This window comes from Neopelma chrysocephalum, unplaced genomic scaffold (genome assembly GCF_003984885.1).
Source record: "Neopelma chrysocephalum unplaced genomic scaffold, ASM398488v2 Primary Assembly neopelma1_96942, whole genome shotgun sequence".
Classification (NCBI taxonomy): domain Eukaryota; kingdom Metazoa; phylum Chordata; class Aves; order Passeriformes; family Pipridae; genus Neopelma; species Neopelma chrysocephalum.
In genome coordinates, this window is record NW_020925585.1 from 3,150,897 (window position 1) to 3,170,576 (window position 19,680).

A 19,680-nucleotide genomic window follows, 5' to 3' on the forward strand; every position below is an offset into this window, starting at 1 on the left:
CCTAAAAAAAAACCCCAAACCAAGCAACCATCCAACCAACCAAAACCAAACAACAAAAAAACAGAAGCCCAAAACAAACAAACAAAAACAAAACAAAAAAACCCCAACAACAGTCAGGCTGGTTGGTCTGACTAGGGCCAGGGGGGACCTTCCAACCCTCAATACCTCAGCAGCATGGCAAGAGGCGGCAATGCAGCAGCACAAAGGGAGCTGCAGAGGCCAGACCTTCACTGCCAGCTCACTCCTGCATGGCCAGCAAAGTCTCTTTTGGTTTCTTACTGCGATGGTGAATGTCCTAATGTTTGGTCTAGTAATTCACTAAATTCCAGGTTAGCTTTTGGGGTGGTTCACTTACTAGTAAGTAATAATTGGTTTGCACTTTCAAGCTGCACACACCCTGCTTGTAGAGTTCCTTTTGAAGATGCCTGAATTATCTGCCCCAAAAGAGGGATTACAGCATTACAGATAAGGAAATTGAAGCATAAACGTAGGAAGTGAAAACCCCTGAATTGCAGAGATGGGTCTGGAAAAGAGAGACTTTAGTATCCCAATTTTATATGCAATCCCAATCTTTGAAAGATTAAGTTCATTTTTTCAGTCTTACACACAACTCTCAATTCCTAGGTTTTTAAAACCTTTCTGCTTTGACTCCAAAGTTGCCTAAAACTCAAAATATTTTTAATGCAGCCAGTCTAATGAGACAAAACAAATACTATGGAACTACATTTGTATCTACTCAGGTTTATAATTATTAAGAATATTCTTTAGCATTATCATGGCCTGCTTTATTACACTATTGTAACAAAATAAGCACTGATGAAAAATACATCATTGCATTCCTAAGACTAGGACAGACAGTCTTGCAGTTCTGGCATACACACAATATTAATTCCATTCACTTTATATTAAGTGAATAATTTGTTTACACTTTCAGGTAATCACGTTTATCATAGAACACCACGTTAACATTAATATCAATAACATCATCTGTTCTACAGCTACAGATTTTATAATTCTGTCATTTCTTGTTTATGTATCACAATATGTTTTACTGCTTCTAAGACAGCATACACTGTTTTTTATTGCTATTTTTCACCTTTTAAGTAGTCTTTTGCAAGTCAAAGTTATCAGTATTTAGTGAATTAATGGATTGAATAAAACTTTTGAAAACAAACAACCCTTCTCCCCCAAAAACCAGCTATGTTATTGACAGTTATTGGCAGATATTCTTCTCCCTCTTTTTCTTTTCTCTCACACAGAAGTGCACTCAGATAGACATTCTGAGGTGATGGTAACATTGATTTTCATGCACGCTCATGCCAGTAAAAGTGCTGCAGATTTTTTCTGTCATACACCCCCATTTCCCAGTATTGCAAAACCTATTTTCAGAGCTGTATACAATCACTGACACTGATACTTAAGTTTGTACCCAAAGCTCATCCCAACACCTTGGCATGATTTGCATGATTACACAGGCAGGATGCAATCATTTTAGCCCCATCATCGAAGCTAATGCAAGCCCACAGGCTTCCACAGATTCTGCACCAGGTTTCAAACCAGGCTGTAGCCCCATGCCACTGTCACCCTCTATTACTGTGTGTGTTCTTATTTACGTAGCTGCTACTCTGGAACACTTGCAGTACTTTTTACCTTCATTGCACCTTCCCAGTGATGAGGGATTGGTCTCTTTTGCTGTCAAGCCTGGCAACAGAAGATGCCCTTAAGCCCCGTGTCACAAACACTCTATAGGAAAGCACAGTACAGAGACCTCTGTTTAGTGCCAGGCGTTTCCAGCTTAGCCTGATGTATGACTGCAGTGCAGTGCTGTGCACAGTGCCTGCACACACCTAACAGCAGCACAAGTTCACTGATCCTACTAGATGGTGGACTTTAAGGTCCCACCACCAAACTGACATGAACATATCTTCCTCTCTGCAAGTGAGACCTCAGAGGCTCTCACCTCAGGCTGCTCCGTATGGGCAGTGAGTAGGCAGGGGCAACAAGCCAGCTAGCAGGGCGTGATGCCTGCCTGGGCAGTGTTCTCAGCACGAGCTGTCAGCGCGGTCAACATTGATCAAAACTGAACAGTTCCTCTTGAACTGCTCTAGGCATTCATCTTCATTTGAATGCCACCAATTTTCAGAAGTGTTTAGCTCCTTTTTTTTCCTCACTAGAAATTATTACATTTATTAGTACTGCAATATCATATATGTAAGTGCTATTCTTCGATACCACTGTGCTAAGCAGTGTGCAAACACAGTTCAAAGACAACCCCCAACACAGAAGCTTGCAACTTAAATAATCCAAGATGCTTGTCCAATTCACATTGCACTGATAGCTTCAGTTTTCCATTAATATAATTCAATTCAATGAACCACTCTTGCGGAAACCCATAGGAATTCTGCCCATGGATTTTATTTACCACAGAACAAGGCTTAAAAAGAAATATTGGATATCAATCAGTTTTAGAGAAAAAGAACTGCAAGTAGATTCAGGTTCTATTTTCTAATTGAGGAATGCTCTTGATTGATCAGCCTATAAGCTCTGAACTAGTATAACATCACTGTTTTCAGAAACACAAATGTAGGTGATAACACACACCAACACTTGCACAGTTAAAATATGAAGAAAGTGATGTATCATGGCCCTAACTCCAAAATCATTCCTAGTGAGCACTGCACAACTGAGAACAGTGAGATCCCAGGAACACAGACACACCCCACTGATAGTGAGGAGGAGAAAGGAGAACAAACATCTTTTAAAAACCTAATGCATTTTTTCTGATTCAGCTGCCCAAATACAAATGTCTAAAACACACCACAAATGTTTGAATGAAGGGTATCCCACTGGGGGAAAATTCAGCAAATGGCTCTGGGAGGCTGAGTTGCCAGCTGGGGTTGAACCAGGACCATCAGTATAAATAAAATGAAAAGGAGTCTGGATTTCAGTCCAGAAATACCATTGAAGTTTTTCCAAAATATCAGTATCAGGATATGGAGAATTCCTGGGGTTTTGTGCCAAAACAGGGAAGAGCCTTGTCACTTGCAATGAATTTAGAAGGAAAAATGTACTTCCCTCTACAACTCTGACGCTCTTCCTTTGACTAACAATCTTTTTTTAAATATAAAAGCACTTAAAAAAGAAATACAAATACTAAGGGTGAGTTTCTTGGAATAGAAAAAAAAAGTGATAGACACAACCTTCAGCCTGACTCTTCAGAGACAGCTGCATGTGTCAGGCATGCCCCTCTCACAGACTGCTGCAGGGGGTATCATGTCAAGGTAAGACTCCCTAATCCTTGCCATACACATCGCTCCAGTTTGGTAGTATCTATTTCCTGCAGCATTAATTTCTTACATTCAGCAAGACAGATCAAGTCATGCAGGCAGAACTGTGCCCTTTTCTACTACCACTAAGAGAAAGAAGACGCCACTTCTAACCTCAAGATATCCTCAATAATGCCAAAGAAGGGATATATCCTCAATAATGCCCTAGTGATGGGACATTCTCCCTCACTGGTCACTGGTCTGCAGCATGATAAAAAGTTAGGGCTCTCTGTAACTGCTGTTAAACTTTGACACAGATTTAAATATCAAATGGTTCTGTAGGAATTATGTTGTTTTGTACATAGTTGAATTGTACTGAAGGTGACAGTGTTTGGGTCATGTGAGTAAGTAGTTCCAATATAAGGCTTTTTCAGCTCTGCATAAAAAAACAGTAACAAATTACCAGATAAAAACTAAAGTAACCTATGAACATGTAAAGCTCTATGGGTAGTAAAGATCTGCTGTACTTCCCATATATATGTTAACTATATGCAAAAATTGTAAGCATAGGTTGGCCACTAGTGTGATGTCTCTGCAATATTTATTACCAATTTGCTGCAAATCACCTACTTTCTCAAGAACAGCTGTAGTTAAAAACTAAAGCTGATTTTGAACTCTTCAAGGAAGAGTTTCGAACTCTTAAAGAAAAAAAACTACCCAAGCAAAAAAAAATAAAATCTGAATGTTTGAGTCAACAAGTTAAGAGGGGAAGGGTCACAGAAAAGGAAAATAAAGAACATATATAATATTCGAAAAGCACCTGGTCATATTTCCCTCCATAAATCCTCTAATTTCCCTAAACTGTGCCATTCCCCAACACTATCTATATACTGTTATTGACCTTACAGATTTGAATTTCTAGCACAGAATTGTAAATTCCCAATGAAAGCAATTCTTCAATAATTAAGGTCAGAGTTCAGTCAGCATATTGGCTGATTATTAGCACTGAAGTGACAACCATGGACTGAAGTTCTCACTGTGCCCTGCTCATCAGATCAAGAAGCAAAAGAAAATTGATAGTAAAGTTTAAATCCACTCTGCAGGGTGCATTTTTCAAACACATTAAACTATTGGAGCAACAAATTATATTTTGAGTGACAAGAAATTGTTTTTTACTTCAATATGACCTTTTTTCTAAGGACTGCTTTTGAAGTATTATGGGAAATAGTTCTGACTCATTTTGAAGTAAAATATTCCGAATAGTTTAAAGCGCTGATTAAAATTAGGGAATAAAATTATGTACCACATTTAAAAATACAAGGATCAGAGGATGTAACTTTGGATCCAGTAAAGAAATAATGATAAAAAAATTCCATAAATTGCTTTCCTATTTGAAGGAATTTGGAATGTGTACAATCATTCTTACTGACCAGAACAAAGATTCTTCCCTGAATTATGTTTTGTAGATTGAAGATTAATGAAAAAAAGAAATCATTTTGTCTTTAATAACAGGTAAGTACTCCTCTGTAAATATTTTCATTCTCTTCTGACTTTTCTATTTACAGAAATCGTTCTTACTTTGTTCACCATTCCTGGAACTATACATGAGCTTTTCCACTTCACTCTGCTCTACAACTGTTGTACATATAAATCCTTTGTAAAAAAAAAGATGGAATTTAACCTAAAAAAAAGTTTTCCTAGTCTAGTTAGATGACCCTGAAAAACAGATATAAAATCTTTTTTTCAGTAAGCAAGGAGATTTTTTTCACTTGTTTTTTTAACTTTTTTTTCTTTTGCACTATTTTCCTCAAAGTTAGGTCTGCTATTTTTGGACTAGAGACCCACCAATCTACCTTGGATTGATACATTTTTGTGAAGGAATGACTATATCCACTGACACTGCACAAGCTATTGCTACTTTCCATATCTATAAGGCTAATTCTAATAACCCAAACAAACCTGAAGAGTACATGCTTACTTATAATCCCAAAATTATTTTGCTGAGAATACACAAACAGCATTACTCCAAAGGAAAGTAAAACACGAATTTAGAAGAACAGCAATCAAACTCTACATGCATTAGAATAGGTGCCTGTGCTTCCTCCCTTAAATGTACATAAACTGTTTTGTCTTCAAGCAGCAGCAGAACTTCTGTGACAGACTCCCTTGCTGCCTTCATTGTTGGATAAAACAATAGATTTGATGTCTATTGATAACAATTGCAACAAAAATGCAACCCGTTACATCCGGTTTTAGTTATTAACTGCTTTGAGATGTAAATATTATAAAACAGTAATCTAACATTTACAGTTAATCTACGCTCAGCTTGCAAAACCAGGAATGAAAACTAGTAGGCAGAGAACCATTCATTCACGCCACAGGTGCAAGTCAGGATGATGATGGGTCATCATTGCTCATTGTTGTTTTGAATATTTACCAGTTCAAATGGTAAATAATTGAACTGGTAAATATTTCAAATGGTAAATATTTGAATATTTCTCCAGGAGAAACCTGGAGAAACCTGACTGCAAGTAGCACATTTAGTTTTAGTGAGCCTAGAGCCAAGTGAAGGTAAAGAACCATGATAAACAGCTAGCACTGTCCACACACAAACACTATTTGATCTGTTGACAGTCATGAGCCTGAAAAAAATAAAAATAATATGTCATTGTTTCTGACCTTCTGAGGCTAAAAATAGGTTTAAAATTAAATATTCAGGCTTGGGTTGTTTTTGTTTGGTGGTGGTGGTGGTGGGTTTTTTGTTTGTTTGTTTATTTTGGTCTTTGTTTTTTTTTTAACTAAGAAAAAGAATCTTCACAATAGCACTGCAGAGAATGCTAAAAGCAATTTCCACAGGAGTGTGGCCTTGGGAGTGTGCGTGTGGTACACAATGTCAGATAAGGTCCTCAAGACAAGCAAAGAACTTAAATAAATACTGAGAGAAAATTAGATAGCTAAAAAACATTTTTTCCTGAATGAATTACAACTGAAAGTGTCAGTGTATCCACTTGCTTGTATCAAATGAGTTCTTAACATTTGCCTCCCAGTTGTCATGTGTGACCTGCTTACTGGAAACTTTGTGATGGCGTCATATTTCCAACAAATAAGACAGATATTTATTTGTAGAAAACGAGGATGAGCAAAAAGCAGAAAAGGATTTCACCTTCACACACTGATGGATTTTTTTTTTGTTTGTTTGAGTTTGTTTTTTTTAAAACAAGGAAAGAATACACAGCATAACCTGACAGGAGAAAGAAATGCTGACTAAACAAACCACTCAATCTGAACTGACTTCATTGCCAGAAGTTAGAGAGAGGTGCAAATAGAACCAAAGATGGTGCCAAAAACATGCTCTCTGCAGAAGAAGAAAATCCAGTTCTGTTTTCAGTTCTGCTGCTGCAAATCCACAGTAACTCTGGGCATGTGATATGAGCTGCCTGGATGTACAACAGTGTAAAGTGGGCACATGTAGTTCATATTGCCTTGATATATGGGCACATTATCGCCATGTATTCAGAAAACAAGGTTCTTTCTTCCTTCACACAGAAAAAATAACAGAAAAGCAGTACACTTCTCACAGCAGAGACAGTTCTACAGAAGTGAAGCAAATTTTTCAATGATATAATGCTATCCATATTAACTTTCTTTTTCTTAAGAAATCAAACTTTTTCTATTTTTACTGCTATAAACAACTGATGACCATGCACAGAGCTATTTTCAGCAACAAGATCTGTGGGGGAGACTGCAAAAAGTAAGTTGCTTGCAGGGCTCACAATTCATATATGAAAGCAACATAGTAAAAAATCTATTAAGTTAGATCTAACAAAAAATTTAGATTTTCATTATGAAGCCCATATATGACAGACAACAATATATGGATGCTGGCAATGAGAAGGCAGATATTAAAACCTATGCAATGTAATCTTCCCCTCAAAACAGACATAAAAATTTGAGCAATAAACCAGTAAGAGCTTCTGGCACTTTGTGTTCAACACTTCATGCTTTCCCTACCTTTTCTTTTGAGATTTCCTCAGCTAGATCACTCTGCAGCTCCAGCAACCCATTTACACTCAGTTGGCTGTCCACCACCATTATCTGTACCACATTCTGCCCTCATGGATGACCTTATACTGAAGTTCTGGAAAATACCTTGCTCACCAACCCAAAGTGTCACTTGCTATAATTAGCATTCTGGGAGCTAACAATACAGACATTAAGGCACTGAGAAAGACACATGCCCTGTCTTAGTTCAGTGTATATCAAGTGATCAGTCAGATGACCATTAAAGCAGTGAAGTCTTTTTTCAGGCAGTCGACTTGCCTGGCTCAACCCATGACCTGTCTCTATAGGGTTGTCTTCAGAGAGATGGATAATGATGCTCTTTCATGTTACCTTCCTCACTATGAAAATCAGTGCTTCCAAATTTCCCTTCCTATTCCCAGGACAGTCTGCATTAAGAAAAGCCTGACTTTGAATAGAAGAACAATCTCAAAATCAGGCTGTCATTTAGCAGCAACAGCTTTTGCTGAGCACACACAACTTCACAGTAAAAGGCACTGCCTACTTCAATTTCCCCCCTCACTGAGAACATGGAATAGAATGAGAATCTTTCCTATTCAATTGTCACATTTCAATTTTCTATTGAAATTTAAAAAATCCAATATTTTAATCTATTAAATATTATCACCATCATCCTGTTCCAATTCGGATAGTCAGCTAAATGATTTAATACACCAATGAAACACTAAAACCGCTAGGGCAAACTTTTATGTAAAGCTTCTATACAATAGAAACTTGCTGAGCTTGGTGATAGAGTAATGCAGAAAAACATTTAACACCATCAGATTTAATTAATGTAAATCATCCCTCATCAAACCAAACTCCTAATTTCTGTTAAATGTATCAAAATTCATTATGTTTTCCTATATATTCTCAAGTGGAACAGCAAATACTCCTTCCAATGATAACATTTATCTTCAGGATAATTTCGTGTACATAATTTCGTGTCTATTGCAAAAAACCCCTCTACTTAAAGCTAAGAAAAACTTAAGAGCAGTTGAAAAAAAATGTACTTTATTTTTGTAAATTAAACTTTTAACTACTGAGCAAATCAAAGCCACTAAGATCTTGGGAGACATCTTCTAAGGACTATGATCTCTACACAGCCCAGAAAGGATTGAGTGGCCATATTTGTCCTTTCTCATGATAAATGGCTATTGTATCTGACCCCAGCTATGCAAAAAAGGGATGTTTAGTTTCAATTGGCAGTGTTAAGAGCATTCCAATGTGTGGGGTTTTCGGGTTTTCCTCTGAAAGCTTTTTTTTAAAATGTACTTATCTATGGGCCATGGATTTAGCTGTTTTTGATGGACTAACGATTAACTGGTATCAGTAGCCAGTATCATTCATTTGGCAAAACACAAACATATTCCCTCAAGGGAAAAATCTGAGTCAAAACATGCAAAACTGGTTGTGCAGCTAGCATGAGTGACATAAGAATCTAATTCCTAAGTTGAAAACACATCCCATTTTGTGTTTTTGACACATAAAATTAATCACTTTTTTTTAAATTTGAAGGAAAATAACCTTGGACTGGACTCCACTCACAGAAGGTTATTATGCTAGGGACATACTAATCTGATGCTCACTTCTATATTTAACTTGCTTTTAGTTGTTTTTTTGTTTCAGTTTTAGAGGAGTCTGTAGCTACCCAGCCTACTGTCCAAACCATTACAGTCACTTCAAGAACAACAACTGCAAAGTAAAATGTGGAAAATCCATTACTAGTTTAGCAGAGAGTTGAAGAAAATTCAACTTTTTGCAACCCTGACTTCAGTTTATCTGACCAAATAAATAACCTTCTTCCCAGGGTCACAGTGATGCAGAATTTTGTCACTTTCTAAATACAAATAAACACACAAAATCAAAACTTTATGAGAGTGTTGCCTTCACTCTCCCTGACTGGAAATTGGGTGAGGTGGTTTTTGTTTCTTTTATTTTTAGTATTATATTATATTACTAGTATACTACTAGTATACTACACCTTCTTGTCCAGCCATCTTTATATAAGAGAAATAAATATGTTCTACAAATGTGTATCAAACAGAAGTTGCTGTTTTTCAGTAATTTTCCCTGTGAGAGGCACAAGTTTCATAAGCTTATTTTGAATGCACATGTATTAAAAAGTTAATAACACAATAATTATTTAATGCTGACACCACCAGTTACATGTAAAACTGTGATAGCAATGGATGCTTAAGTTATTCAAAATCACTTAAAAAGTGACAGTCTGGGAAATGCCTGAGTAGACACTCGGGAATTCCTGAGCAGTAATTCTATTGAAAAAACCTGGCAGGAACAGAAGCGAAAAATACGAGACAAAGAGGAGATGCTTTGCAGAAGTCAATTACATCTGAAATAAGAACACACTTATTAAAACACAGCTACTATAGATTGAGTCAAAATCTAGGGTGCTCCTCTTCTGCACCATGGGGAATGTTTTGAAATTATGTTATTCTTAACATGAGGTTTTCAGAATACTCTTAAATTATTAGTCTTGCTGTAATATGATGTAAAGACATTGACATAAAGCATCCACTGTAACAAACTACACTCCACAATTCTAGCAATTTTAACAATAAAACTACGACAACATGATTTCTACACTCGGTTTATAAGATCAGATATTTTTCTTTTTAACAAGTTGAGAAGTAATGCAAGAAGTAATTTACAAAAGTAACAAAAGCAGAACAGTTGGTGTGCAATTTAACTGCTGATTTAAATCAGCTTGCTGTCACAAGTAACTCCCCTAAACTGCTTCTAAAATGGGCAGACACAGAAAGGAACAGGAAAAATAAAACAGACAACAACCAGCAGCAGAAATGCTTTAAATATGTTGATGAGCTTCCAGCTTCAGTAAGGAAAATCCATTCCAGGATCCCGGAGCTGTCCCAGGCATTAAATCTTCCATAGAGAATCATCCTAATTGTCTTCTTAGAGTTAACCAATCTCATATTCCTAAGCAATTCTATGCAATCAGAAGCTCGTTTCTTTTTTTGTTAAAGCTATGTTTGAGAAATTCAATTTCAAGCTGTCAACACTGATAGCCATTTGTTCTGCACCTACACTGAAGTCTATGGGAAGGGGAGGTTGGAAAACTAGACGAAATGAACAGAAGTCTGACTCTCAAATGCACTTTTTCTGATTTTCAGAGAAGGAAAGAAAGAGTTATATTACTGCAAGTGTTCTGCCTGTTCTCCTTTACTGATCTTGCTAACCTCTCAAAAATATTTTGCATGTTTTTTTTAACAGCACAATAAAACTCAAATTACACCCCCCCGTTTTGTCCTCACTAGATTTATATTACAAACAAAATAAATGAAAATTGGTATCAATGCAAAATATCAACTGCTCTTAAATACATTCTATGATATCTCTCCACTGTTTTAAGTTATATCAAAACATGGAAATCAAATTGTAATGCTACAGTAAACAGTGGGTCACAAACCTCTCTCCAGAAGTCCTTCAGACTAAAAGGCAAACCACTCCTGACAATCTCTGTCACAGAATACAAACCACCCACCACTCAAAATACGAAGGACTAGGGAGCCCCATTCTAATACATATTTAGGTCCCATGAATTCAAAACTTAAGAGACAAAACAATAGGGAAAAATAGAAACACATACAGAAAGAACTAAACGAACAAAACAACCTTACCTTTCACAAGCTCGGACAGTCCATGCAGCAATTATCCATAATGAGATACTAAAAACCAACAGTACAGTTCCTGGACATATTGTCATTAGAGTCTTCATAACAAAACGGGTATTGAAGTTTATCTTATTTAATGCTCCAATGCTTCTAGATGAGGCATCAGTGAAAAGTTTGCTATGCAAAAGCATAACTCTGGCAATAAGATATAGTCTTAAGAACATTGGTATAGATAAAATAATATCCACATCAGCTGTTGTTGTGGATGGAGCGTAAGAAAAGGCGAGTCGAGCTGTCCATGTGAACGTATAATTCCCAGGTATGGGATGTATAGCACACACCAGTATTTCCAAGCAGATAAAGAAAATACGCTCATAAGTCATGGCTATTCTCCAGTCATCTGCTCCATTGTCCACCATGAACAACTGAAATAATAAAATATAAGGTTAACTTTAGTACATCATTAACAAAACTTGTTATAATTCCATTTTAAAATACCATAGTTTTCAGAGCTGTCAATGACCACTAAAAAAGAAAAAAGTATGCCATTTCAGAAAATGACATTACTACATCACTATGAAGAGAAATATAACTCTGGTTAAGATAAAAAGAATTTTTTCAAGACCTATTTTTAAAACTACATGTGATGCTAAATTTTCATACATTATTTACTAAGAATTCTTCATATTTTGTTTAATTGTAATTGTAATTGTAATTCTGGACCAACTAAGCCTTGTCCATTCAAAATCAATTGTTTACTCTAAGTTCATAAAACTGAGACTTATTTAAGTGTTTTCAGAATGGATATCTAAAATACAAATTAAAAATACTTTCAAGGATGCAATGTTAAGCCCACACAACAGCATATCCACGTTTCAGCCAAGGTGATATTACAGCTTTTATAGAACCATCCAAGCTGTCTTCAAGGCACCAATACTGAATCATGTAAACTGTAAAACTATGTAAGAAAGTGCACAAAGACTCAAAATGATATCTCATAGTGAAAATATGAAAAGTAATGTCCAGCAAATATCAGAGTAGCCCAGGCAGCTGGGTGATGTCCACTAGTAGCTGAAAATTAAATGCACATGTTGGTTTTTGCACAATCAAGGCCTTCACCTTGCCATCCACAAATAAAGGTTCTAAAACATTTCACACTGTTTAGTAAATTATGTTCCTGGTGATTTACTAAATAAATAGTTAATCAAACAACATCTGTCACTAATAGAGAGTTGAGGTATGCAAGAACTTGCAAATAGGCAACTTTTTAGAGAGGAACATAACCCACATGTAAAAAGAAGATACAATCTCAATGACAGAAAAAGACCTTCTCATCAACTACAGTCTGAATCTAAACAAGGTTGTTCAGCAAATAGTTAATAGGAAATAAAAATACTTTTGCAGGATTTTTAAAATTGGATTATTTAAAAATGATGGGTGAGAAGGCAAAGAACACAATGTGCTCCCTAATGGAAGAAAAGTACTTTCAGCACGCTAAATACTATATACGCAGTGGAAAAGACACTCATCTGCACTGCTCTCTGCCCCTTTCCATCTTTCAGGAGTTTAAAAATACAAGCCTGATTTCTCTGTATGTGTTTTTTAGCGATCAAAAACACACTCTACATCCTCCTCACTAAACGTTCAGTTTGTTTTTCATAAAATTGCTCTACTGAAATTGTTTGGAGTAGTGATAACCTTAAATTAACTTTATCATAGTGGAACTGATACTAAAAGAAATAAAGTTAACCATAGTAAGGAGCACAACAAACCAAAATAAATTTATGTCTTTGTGGACTTGATTTTTATGTTCTTTCCCTCCATCTTACTACAGTCGGTGTCAGTGACAAGATTTTGGTACTGGGTTGGCTGCAGGGGTGGCATCAGCAAAAAGAGGTCAGGGGCTGCTCTGCAATGTACCCACTGCAGGACATAGGTGAGTTCACCACTGAAGCTTGTGGTGCTTTCTGTGAAAGCATATTTAAGAAAGGGCAAAACGCTGCCCACGCAGCGAGGAGCGAGAGTAAAAAGTGTGAGAAACAATGCTGGAAATGCCAAGGTCAGAGAAGAAAGAGAGGAGGTGCTCCAGGCACTGGAACAGAGACTTCCCTGCAGGCTTTGGAGAGGACCATAATGAAGGAGGTATTTCCCTGAAGCCCTTTGAGAGGACCACTCCAGAGCAATATGGATATTTCCCAAAGGAACTGTCACCTCACCTGCAGAGAGCCCACACTGCAGAAGATTCTCCTTACAAGAACTAATGCCCATGGAGGATTCATGCTGGGGCAGATTTACCCTGAAAGGCTGCAGACCATGGAGAGGACCCACACTTGACCACACAAAAAGCATGAGGAGAAAGGAGTGGCAAGGAGAAACCGTCATGGACAGACTCCCATTTCCCTTAACCCCTGTATTCACGCAGGGGAAGATAAAGGAGTTGGGAGTGAAGACATTCATCTTGGAGAGAGTGGGGCAGGGCAGCGTGGTTTAGTTTTTGCCATTATTTCTCACCATCTTACTCTACTTTTGTAGAGTGTCAATAAATTAAATTAATTTTCCCCAAGTTGCGACTGTTTTTCCAGTGCCAGTAAGTGGTAAGGGATCTCCCCATTTTTATTTCAATTCACAAACTTTTTCATCTTATTTTCTCTCCTTGTCCTCTTGAAGAGGGAGAGCAAAAGAGTGGCTCGGTGGGGGTCTAGCCAAGGACAAGCCACCACACTTACATACAGTTCCTACCTCCACTGCAATATTATTGAAGACAAAGACACTCAGTGTTGAATTAAGCTAAAGAAACACATTCAATGTATACAACATGAGCACATATACTTTCTTTCACCTCTGGTCTCTCTGCAAACTTCGCATACTAGATACATGAACTGACAATGGAAGGCCAATTTATGTATGTATGTCTTTCTTACCAAAACACTGCTGGTTTACCTTAGCAAATGCACTATTTAGTATTAAGGGCCAAACTTTCAAAGTACTGTAAGGCTCCAGTGCATTTGATTCTTGTAATTAGCCCATAAATGCTGTCAGTCAGATCACAGAAGTGCTACATCAGTTACAAAGAGATCCAAGTATTTAGCACACCCAGAATACAGATTGACTGAAACCAACTTGACTGAAAAAGAGAGATAATATCAAATGTCTCAAATGCTGTGTGGGTTTCCAGAGAAAAGAATAAATAACCAACAGATTTAAATATTTCAATTCTAAGATACATATCAAATACATGTCAAACTGGCAGAGTTAAAAAGTTTTAAAATCTGCTGAAAAAGGTGATGGTCTTTTCTCCTCCCTCCCTTTTTACTTACCATCTTCACAAATTTAGAAAAGAATTCTATATGTAGAAAGTCAATTCAAGAAAAATTATACCTTCAGTACTGGTTCAGTTTAAAAGATGAGAATAGAAGAATGTTGAGTTAAACACAGGCATTAAAATTTGATCTTACAATTTTCACAGAAGAAAATGTTATTTTATCACTCAGTTTTTTAAAAACTTTGAGATGTCATTATGGAATATATACTTGATAACATATTCACCTGTCAGCAGAAGGAAACCCAACATGCTACACAGAAAGAAGTTTCTCTGCAGTGCTCAGTGGAAGAGGTTATGCTTACAGACACAGAAGATCTTTATCAACCTCCCTTGACCTTAGCTGAGCCAATTTCTTCTAAGGAAAATAGTATTTTAAAGTGATAATATCTTCAACTGTCATATAATGAGATTTAGGAGGTGAAAACATGAAAGGCAGAAAATACCAGAAGTTACAAAGGACCTCAGATCCAGTACAAAAATTTCTATTCCATAAAAATATTAATATTTCAAAATCACATTTATGAGTTAGATTTCCTTACAATTCTTTACATCTAAGTCCAAACTATGATGGATATCAAACATTCTAGAACATGTATGGGCCTCTAACACACTCTGAATAACAATTAATTTCAGACATAAGAATATGACACAGAAATTAGTACAGGATTTCATGTCCATTTTATATACTTTAAATTATGCAATCTTCTAAATGCAAGTTTCCCTTTTAATTTGGAAGATACAGAGGTATTTGTGCATGCCTGTGTGCCTGGCTAGGTACTTCTAGTTTGGAAAGTGAGGAACATAAATGAATGGAAAAGAGAAAGGACAGCTGAACAGCACAATTTAAAGGTTATTTACACACAGTCTTAGATGCTTTCAGTTAATCCTGTTATAATAACCATGCATTAATTTCAAGATACTACTCCCCATTTGAATTGAGTACGATGCTAGCAATAAAAAGAAAACATAATAAAAGAGTGAGACAACTTTTCATATACGTTTGAGTCCTGCACAGAGAAGGACAAACTCCAGTCAAGGTTAAAGATGTTATGCCATTTCATAGCTTTCAAATTTCATGTAATTATTCAGTGTTAAAATCTAATTCAAGTACTTCATCAGTGTACCGCAAGGTTCTTCAAATGCAGAACTCTCATATACCTTTACTAAGTCTACACTCTGTACGAAAAATTCTAAAGTTATTTTCACTTGGAATTATGTAATGTATGCATGTAATGTATGTATGCATGTATGCATGTAATGTATGTATGCATATATGCATGTAATGTATACATATTGTATGTAAATATAAGATATAGAATCAATCTTTAACTTCAAATAAACTTGATATTTGTAATCCCACACATTAAAAGCATAAAATATATATAATATAGGGTATGTGTACCATATAAATACCATATAAATATATGGTATGTGTACCTATCATGTAATATCATAGGAAAAAAAGAGAAACATATTCAAAGTATACGGATTGAACTCAATGACAAATTAGATCAGAGACTCCATGAAGGACAGAAACAAAAGGAGATAAGTTAATTTTCTAAATCATTAGTAAATAAAACCTTGCATAGCAGGCTACCACAGGTTGTTAATGAATGCAAAGAACAAGGAAACTTGTCTGTTTTAAAAAAGCCTTTACAGGTAAAACAATAAGTTTGAAAACTGTAGCGCTACCCTAGTCTAATACTGTGGGGATACGTTAATACAGGAGTAAAAAGGAAGCAACAAAGTGATAAAGCAGCATCAGCTGTAGTCCTGGAAGCATTCCTTGGAGAAATGGAATCAACGTTACTTACAAGCAAATTGTTGCAATTGTTTAATTTAAGAATCAAAATTTAAAATTGTCAAATAATGGAGTCACTTAAACCTTATAAAAGAACTGATGGGACTACAATTTAGAGTAGCAAAATATAACCTCTAGGGCTGCTGACTTATCAAAACTTTTGAGCAGCCATTTTTCTATAGTTTGGAGTGCCCAAAAAATCATTTATACTACTAGAAGAAAGCCATTATGGTACTCAGGGAGGAAGAAGATACTGCTTTTGTCTCCCTACTCCAAATAGCCAAGTCATTGTCCCAAAACACCCCATTAAGTAAAAATTATTTAAAACCATATGGTGATGGGTGATTGATATCTCAGGCTTTTAGCACAGTTGCCTCTAACTAGAGGATGAAAATTACCTTCTTACATCATCAGAAGGCATGTAATCCAATCGTCTGTAAATTACCTAAAGGCCTGTACTTGACCTTGGAGAGCCTGCAGGAATTCCTGGCAGCTGCTGTACTCCTCATCCTGAATACAATGCCACAGAGCAGAGATGTTAGTGGGTTTAATACATATGTAAAGTCATGAGGCATCAAATGCCCTCTACATACAAAACCCAGAAGGCAAACAATATCTTTTTTCACAAAATTACATGAGGGATTAGCTACCTTGTATTTGCCAGAATGTTTCTCACACCCAGAGTTGAAGTTAAACTTTCTAGTAGGTCACTAGAAATTGATCAACAAGAACTTGTGGATACACCTACCTATTGAAAGAAATATGCTTCGTTCATTCAAATGAGGAAGCTAGACTGCTCTATTACTTACACAGGTACGCTAGCATACAAATACATATACCCCTCCTGATTATAAACATGCCAATTTAAACAGCAGATTGCAAAAGTCTTGTAGTTTCAATACAAAAATTATTATTTGCATAGTATATTATTTAAATTTGCATCTCTTTGCAAAATCAGTTTTTCAGAATTATTAATATTATCCTATAAACACTGTGTACCTCAATGCATGTAAAGAAAACTTCATGTTAATGTGTTATGGTGGCTAAAAAGGCTCAAAATACTTGTCTCAAAAACTATATTTAAACAATGCCGTCTCAGGAAGGGATATGTAAAAGAGGCTCAGAGCATTTATAGTCTTTGTGAACCGTATTTTCAGAAGTGCATTACCAAAACCTTCACATTAAAATACATCTGAACTACACATCTTGGTTACTCTGACAAGTCACACATAACCTTAACCATTTCAAAAAACAGATATGTGTTAAACAATGCTCTTAACAGGTTTGTCTGTCTCTGTCCCTCAGAAAATTATAAAAAAAATTGAGACCTTTTAGAAAGAAAAGAATTTATGATCAAATAAACTAACACAGGGTTAAAATCTGCATGAGCCCACACAGTTAAATTCTGCCTAACCATATTTCCCTTCTGGTTTAAACCACATACTGACAGTATTTTTTTCTATAGTTTTTTCTCTCTAAACATATTCAGAAGCATCCCTCAATATTCTTAAATGGCACTGGTCAGATTTTCAGCTCTACTCTTCATCTCAAACAACTACAGGCTTTGAGCTTAAACCCCTGACAGCCTACTACGTCAAAAGATCATTATAGCACTCAGCAATTGCTGGGACGTATGTAATTTCATTTCATATAGGTCTGTCCATGTATATATATGTGCTCCAGGGACATAAAGAAGGTGAGATGCTCCTGAAAATGCCATTAACTTTCTATGCCAGTAATAGTACTAAGAAATGAAATCCAAGGACTAGAAAGACGGAAAAAGAAAAAGACATTCCAACATATCAGGATTCGTTTGCAAATGCTATGGAGAAGAAGAACCTCCTGAGATAATTATGGATTGAACTAGGAAATCATCACAAGCTTATAAGTATATTGAAAAAAATAATCAAAGTAATTAGATAATGAGCTCACTATTACTAATAGAGCTGATTGTAAACAAAATTATTATAAAATCTTTTTTTTTTCACTTTCATTATTAAAAAAGTATTTCACAAGATGATCTCCTAGTACAATTCAGTTTGGACTCTTGCTTGAATAATCACAGTTGAGCTTCCTCAGATCGGTAATCAACAGAGAGATATTTAGTTACAGGAATTTTTATGAACCTTTAAACAAATCAGAGCTCCATAAATAAAAGTCCACCACTCGGAGTTACGATATTCATTTGAGATATTCAGCAGAATAACTAGTAAGCGACTCAAATTAAACTGACTGGATCAGGAGTTTCTACTCAGTCAATGTCAATGAAAGATATTTCTTAATTTTTAAAATACTCTTCATTTAACAGCTATTTCATTATACCAGATCCTACCCACTCCAGTTGCTTAAAATACAATGAGAATAACCTCCTTAAGTTACCACATGTAGAAGGCTTCCATCCAGCATCAGCAGTTCCCAAACATTTTGTGTCTGGGGTTGACAGTCAATAATGTTCTCCAGTCAGATACAGAAGCAACACGACTTAATAAAGCTCTGAATGTAACTTAAGTGCAAGAAGAATCACAGAGAAGGAACAAAAAACTGGTGGGAGTGGCAATACACCTGAAGGCTGTGCCACCATTCAGCAGGACCTTGATAGGCTGGAGAGCTGGGTGGAGAGAAACCTAATGAAGTTCAATAAAGGCAAATGTAGGGTCCTATACCTGCGGAGAAATAACCCCAAGTACCAGAACAGGTTTGGGGCTGACCAACTGGAGAGCAGAGGACATGGGAATCTTGGTGGATGACAAGTTGACCAAGAGGTGGCAGTGTGGCCTTGCAGCCAGAAGGGCCAATGGGATCCTGAGGTGCATCGGGAACAGTGTGGCCAGCAGGTTGAGGGAGGTGATCCTCCCATTCTGCTCAGCCCTAGTGAGGTCACATCCGGAATACTGTGTTCCATTCTGGTCTTCACAGTTCAAGAAATACAAGGAGCTATTGGAGAGGGTCCAGAAGAGACCACAGAGATGATGAGGGGTCTAGTGCATCTCCCTTATGAGGAGAGACTGTGGGAGCTGGGCCTGTTTAGTCTGGAGAAGAAAGGGGATCTCATCAATACATACCTCAGAGGTGGATGTTGAGAGGATAGTGCCAGAGTCTTTTCAGTGGTGCCCAGTGACGGGACAAGGAGTAATAGCCATAAACTAACACACAGCAAGTTCCACCTCAACATGAGGAAGAATTACTTTACATTGGGGGTGGTAGAGCACTGGAACAAGCTGCCTAGGAGTCTCCCTCTCTGGAGACATTCAAAACTCACCTGAACGTGTTCCTATGTCACACACTCTAGGTGATCCTGCCTTGGCAGGGGAATCTCCACAGGTGTCTTCCAACCCTAACTATTCTGTGATTCTCTGATTCTGTGATTTGAGATAGTTCTCCTGTATAAACATACAAACTGGGAAAATGGGACCAGTTCACTAAAATAGCATTCATCTCTTTCATACTATTTATTATTCTGTCATTTAAAAAGCAGGGTAGAAATAACCAAATAAAAAGAATATATGTTACTACATAACAGATATAGCCACTAAAGAATACACTGAGTGATCCAGAGCAACCCACAAGAGCACTTCTTAC

The 19,680-nt window shown here is 36.6% G+C and overlaps 1 protein-coding gene across 2 annotated transcripts in view; it reads right to left on the reverse strand.

Annotated features, from left to right (window-relative positions):
- The window catches only part of KCNN2 (potassium calcium-activated channel subfamily N member 2), a 76,249-nt gene that overhangs the window by 42,354 nt on the left and 14,215 nt on the right, over positions 1–19,680 (reverse strand). For both annotated transcript variants that reach the window (XM_027670883.1, XM_027670882.1), the window contains exon 4: positions 10,985–11,403. In XM_027670883.1, the coding sequence (XP_027526684.1) occupies positions 10,985–11,403 (419 nt within the window). The remainder of the gene's footprint in view (positions 1–10,984; positions 11,404–19,680) is intronic.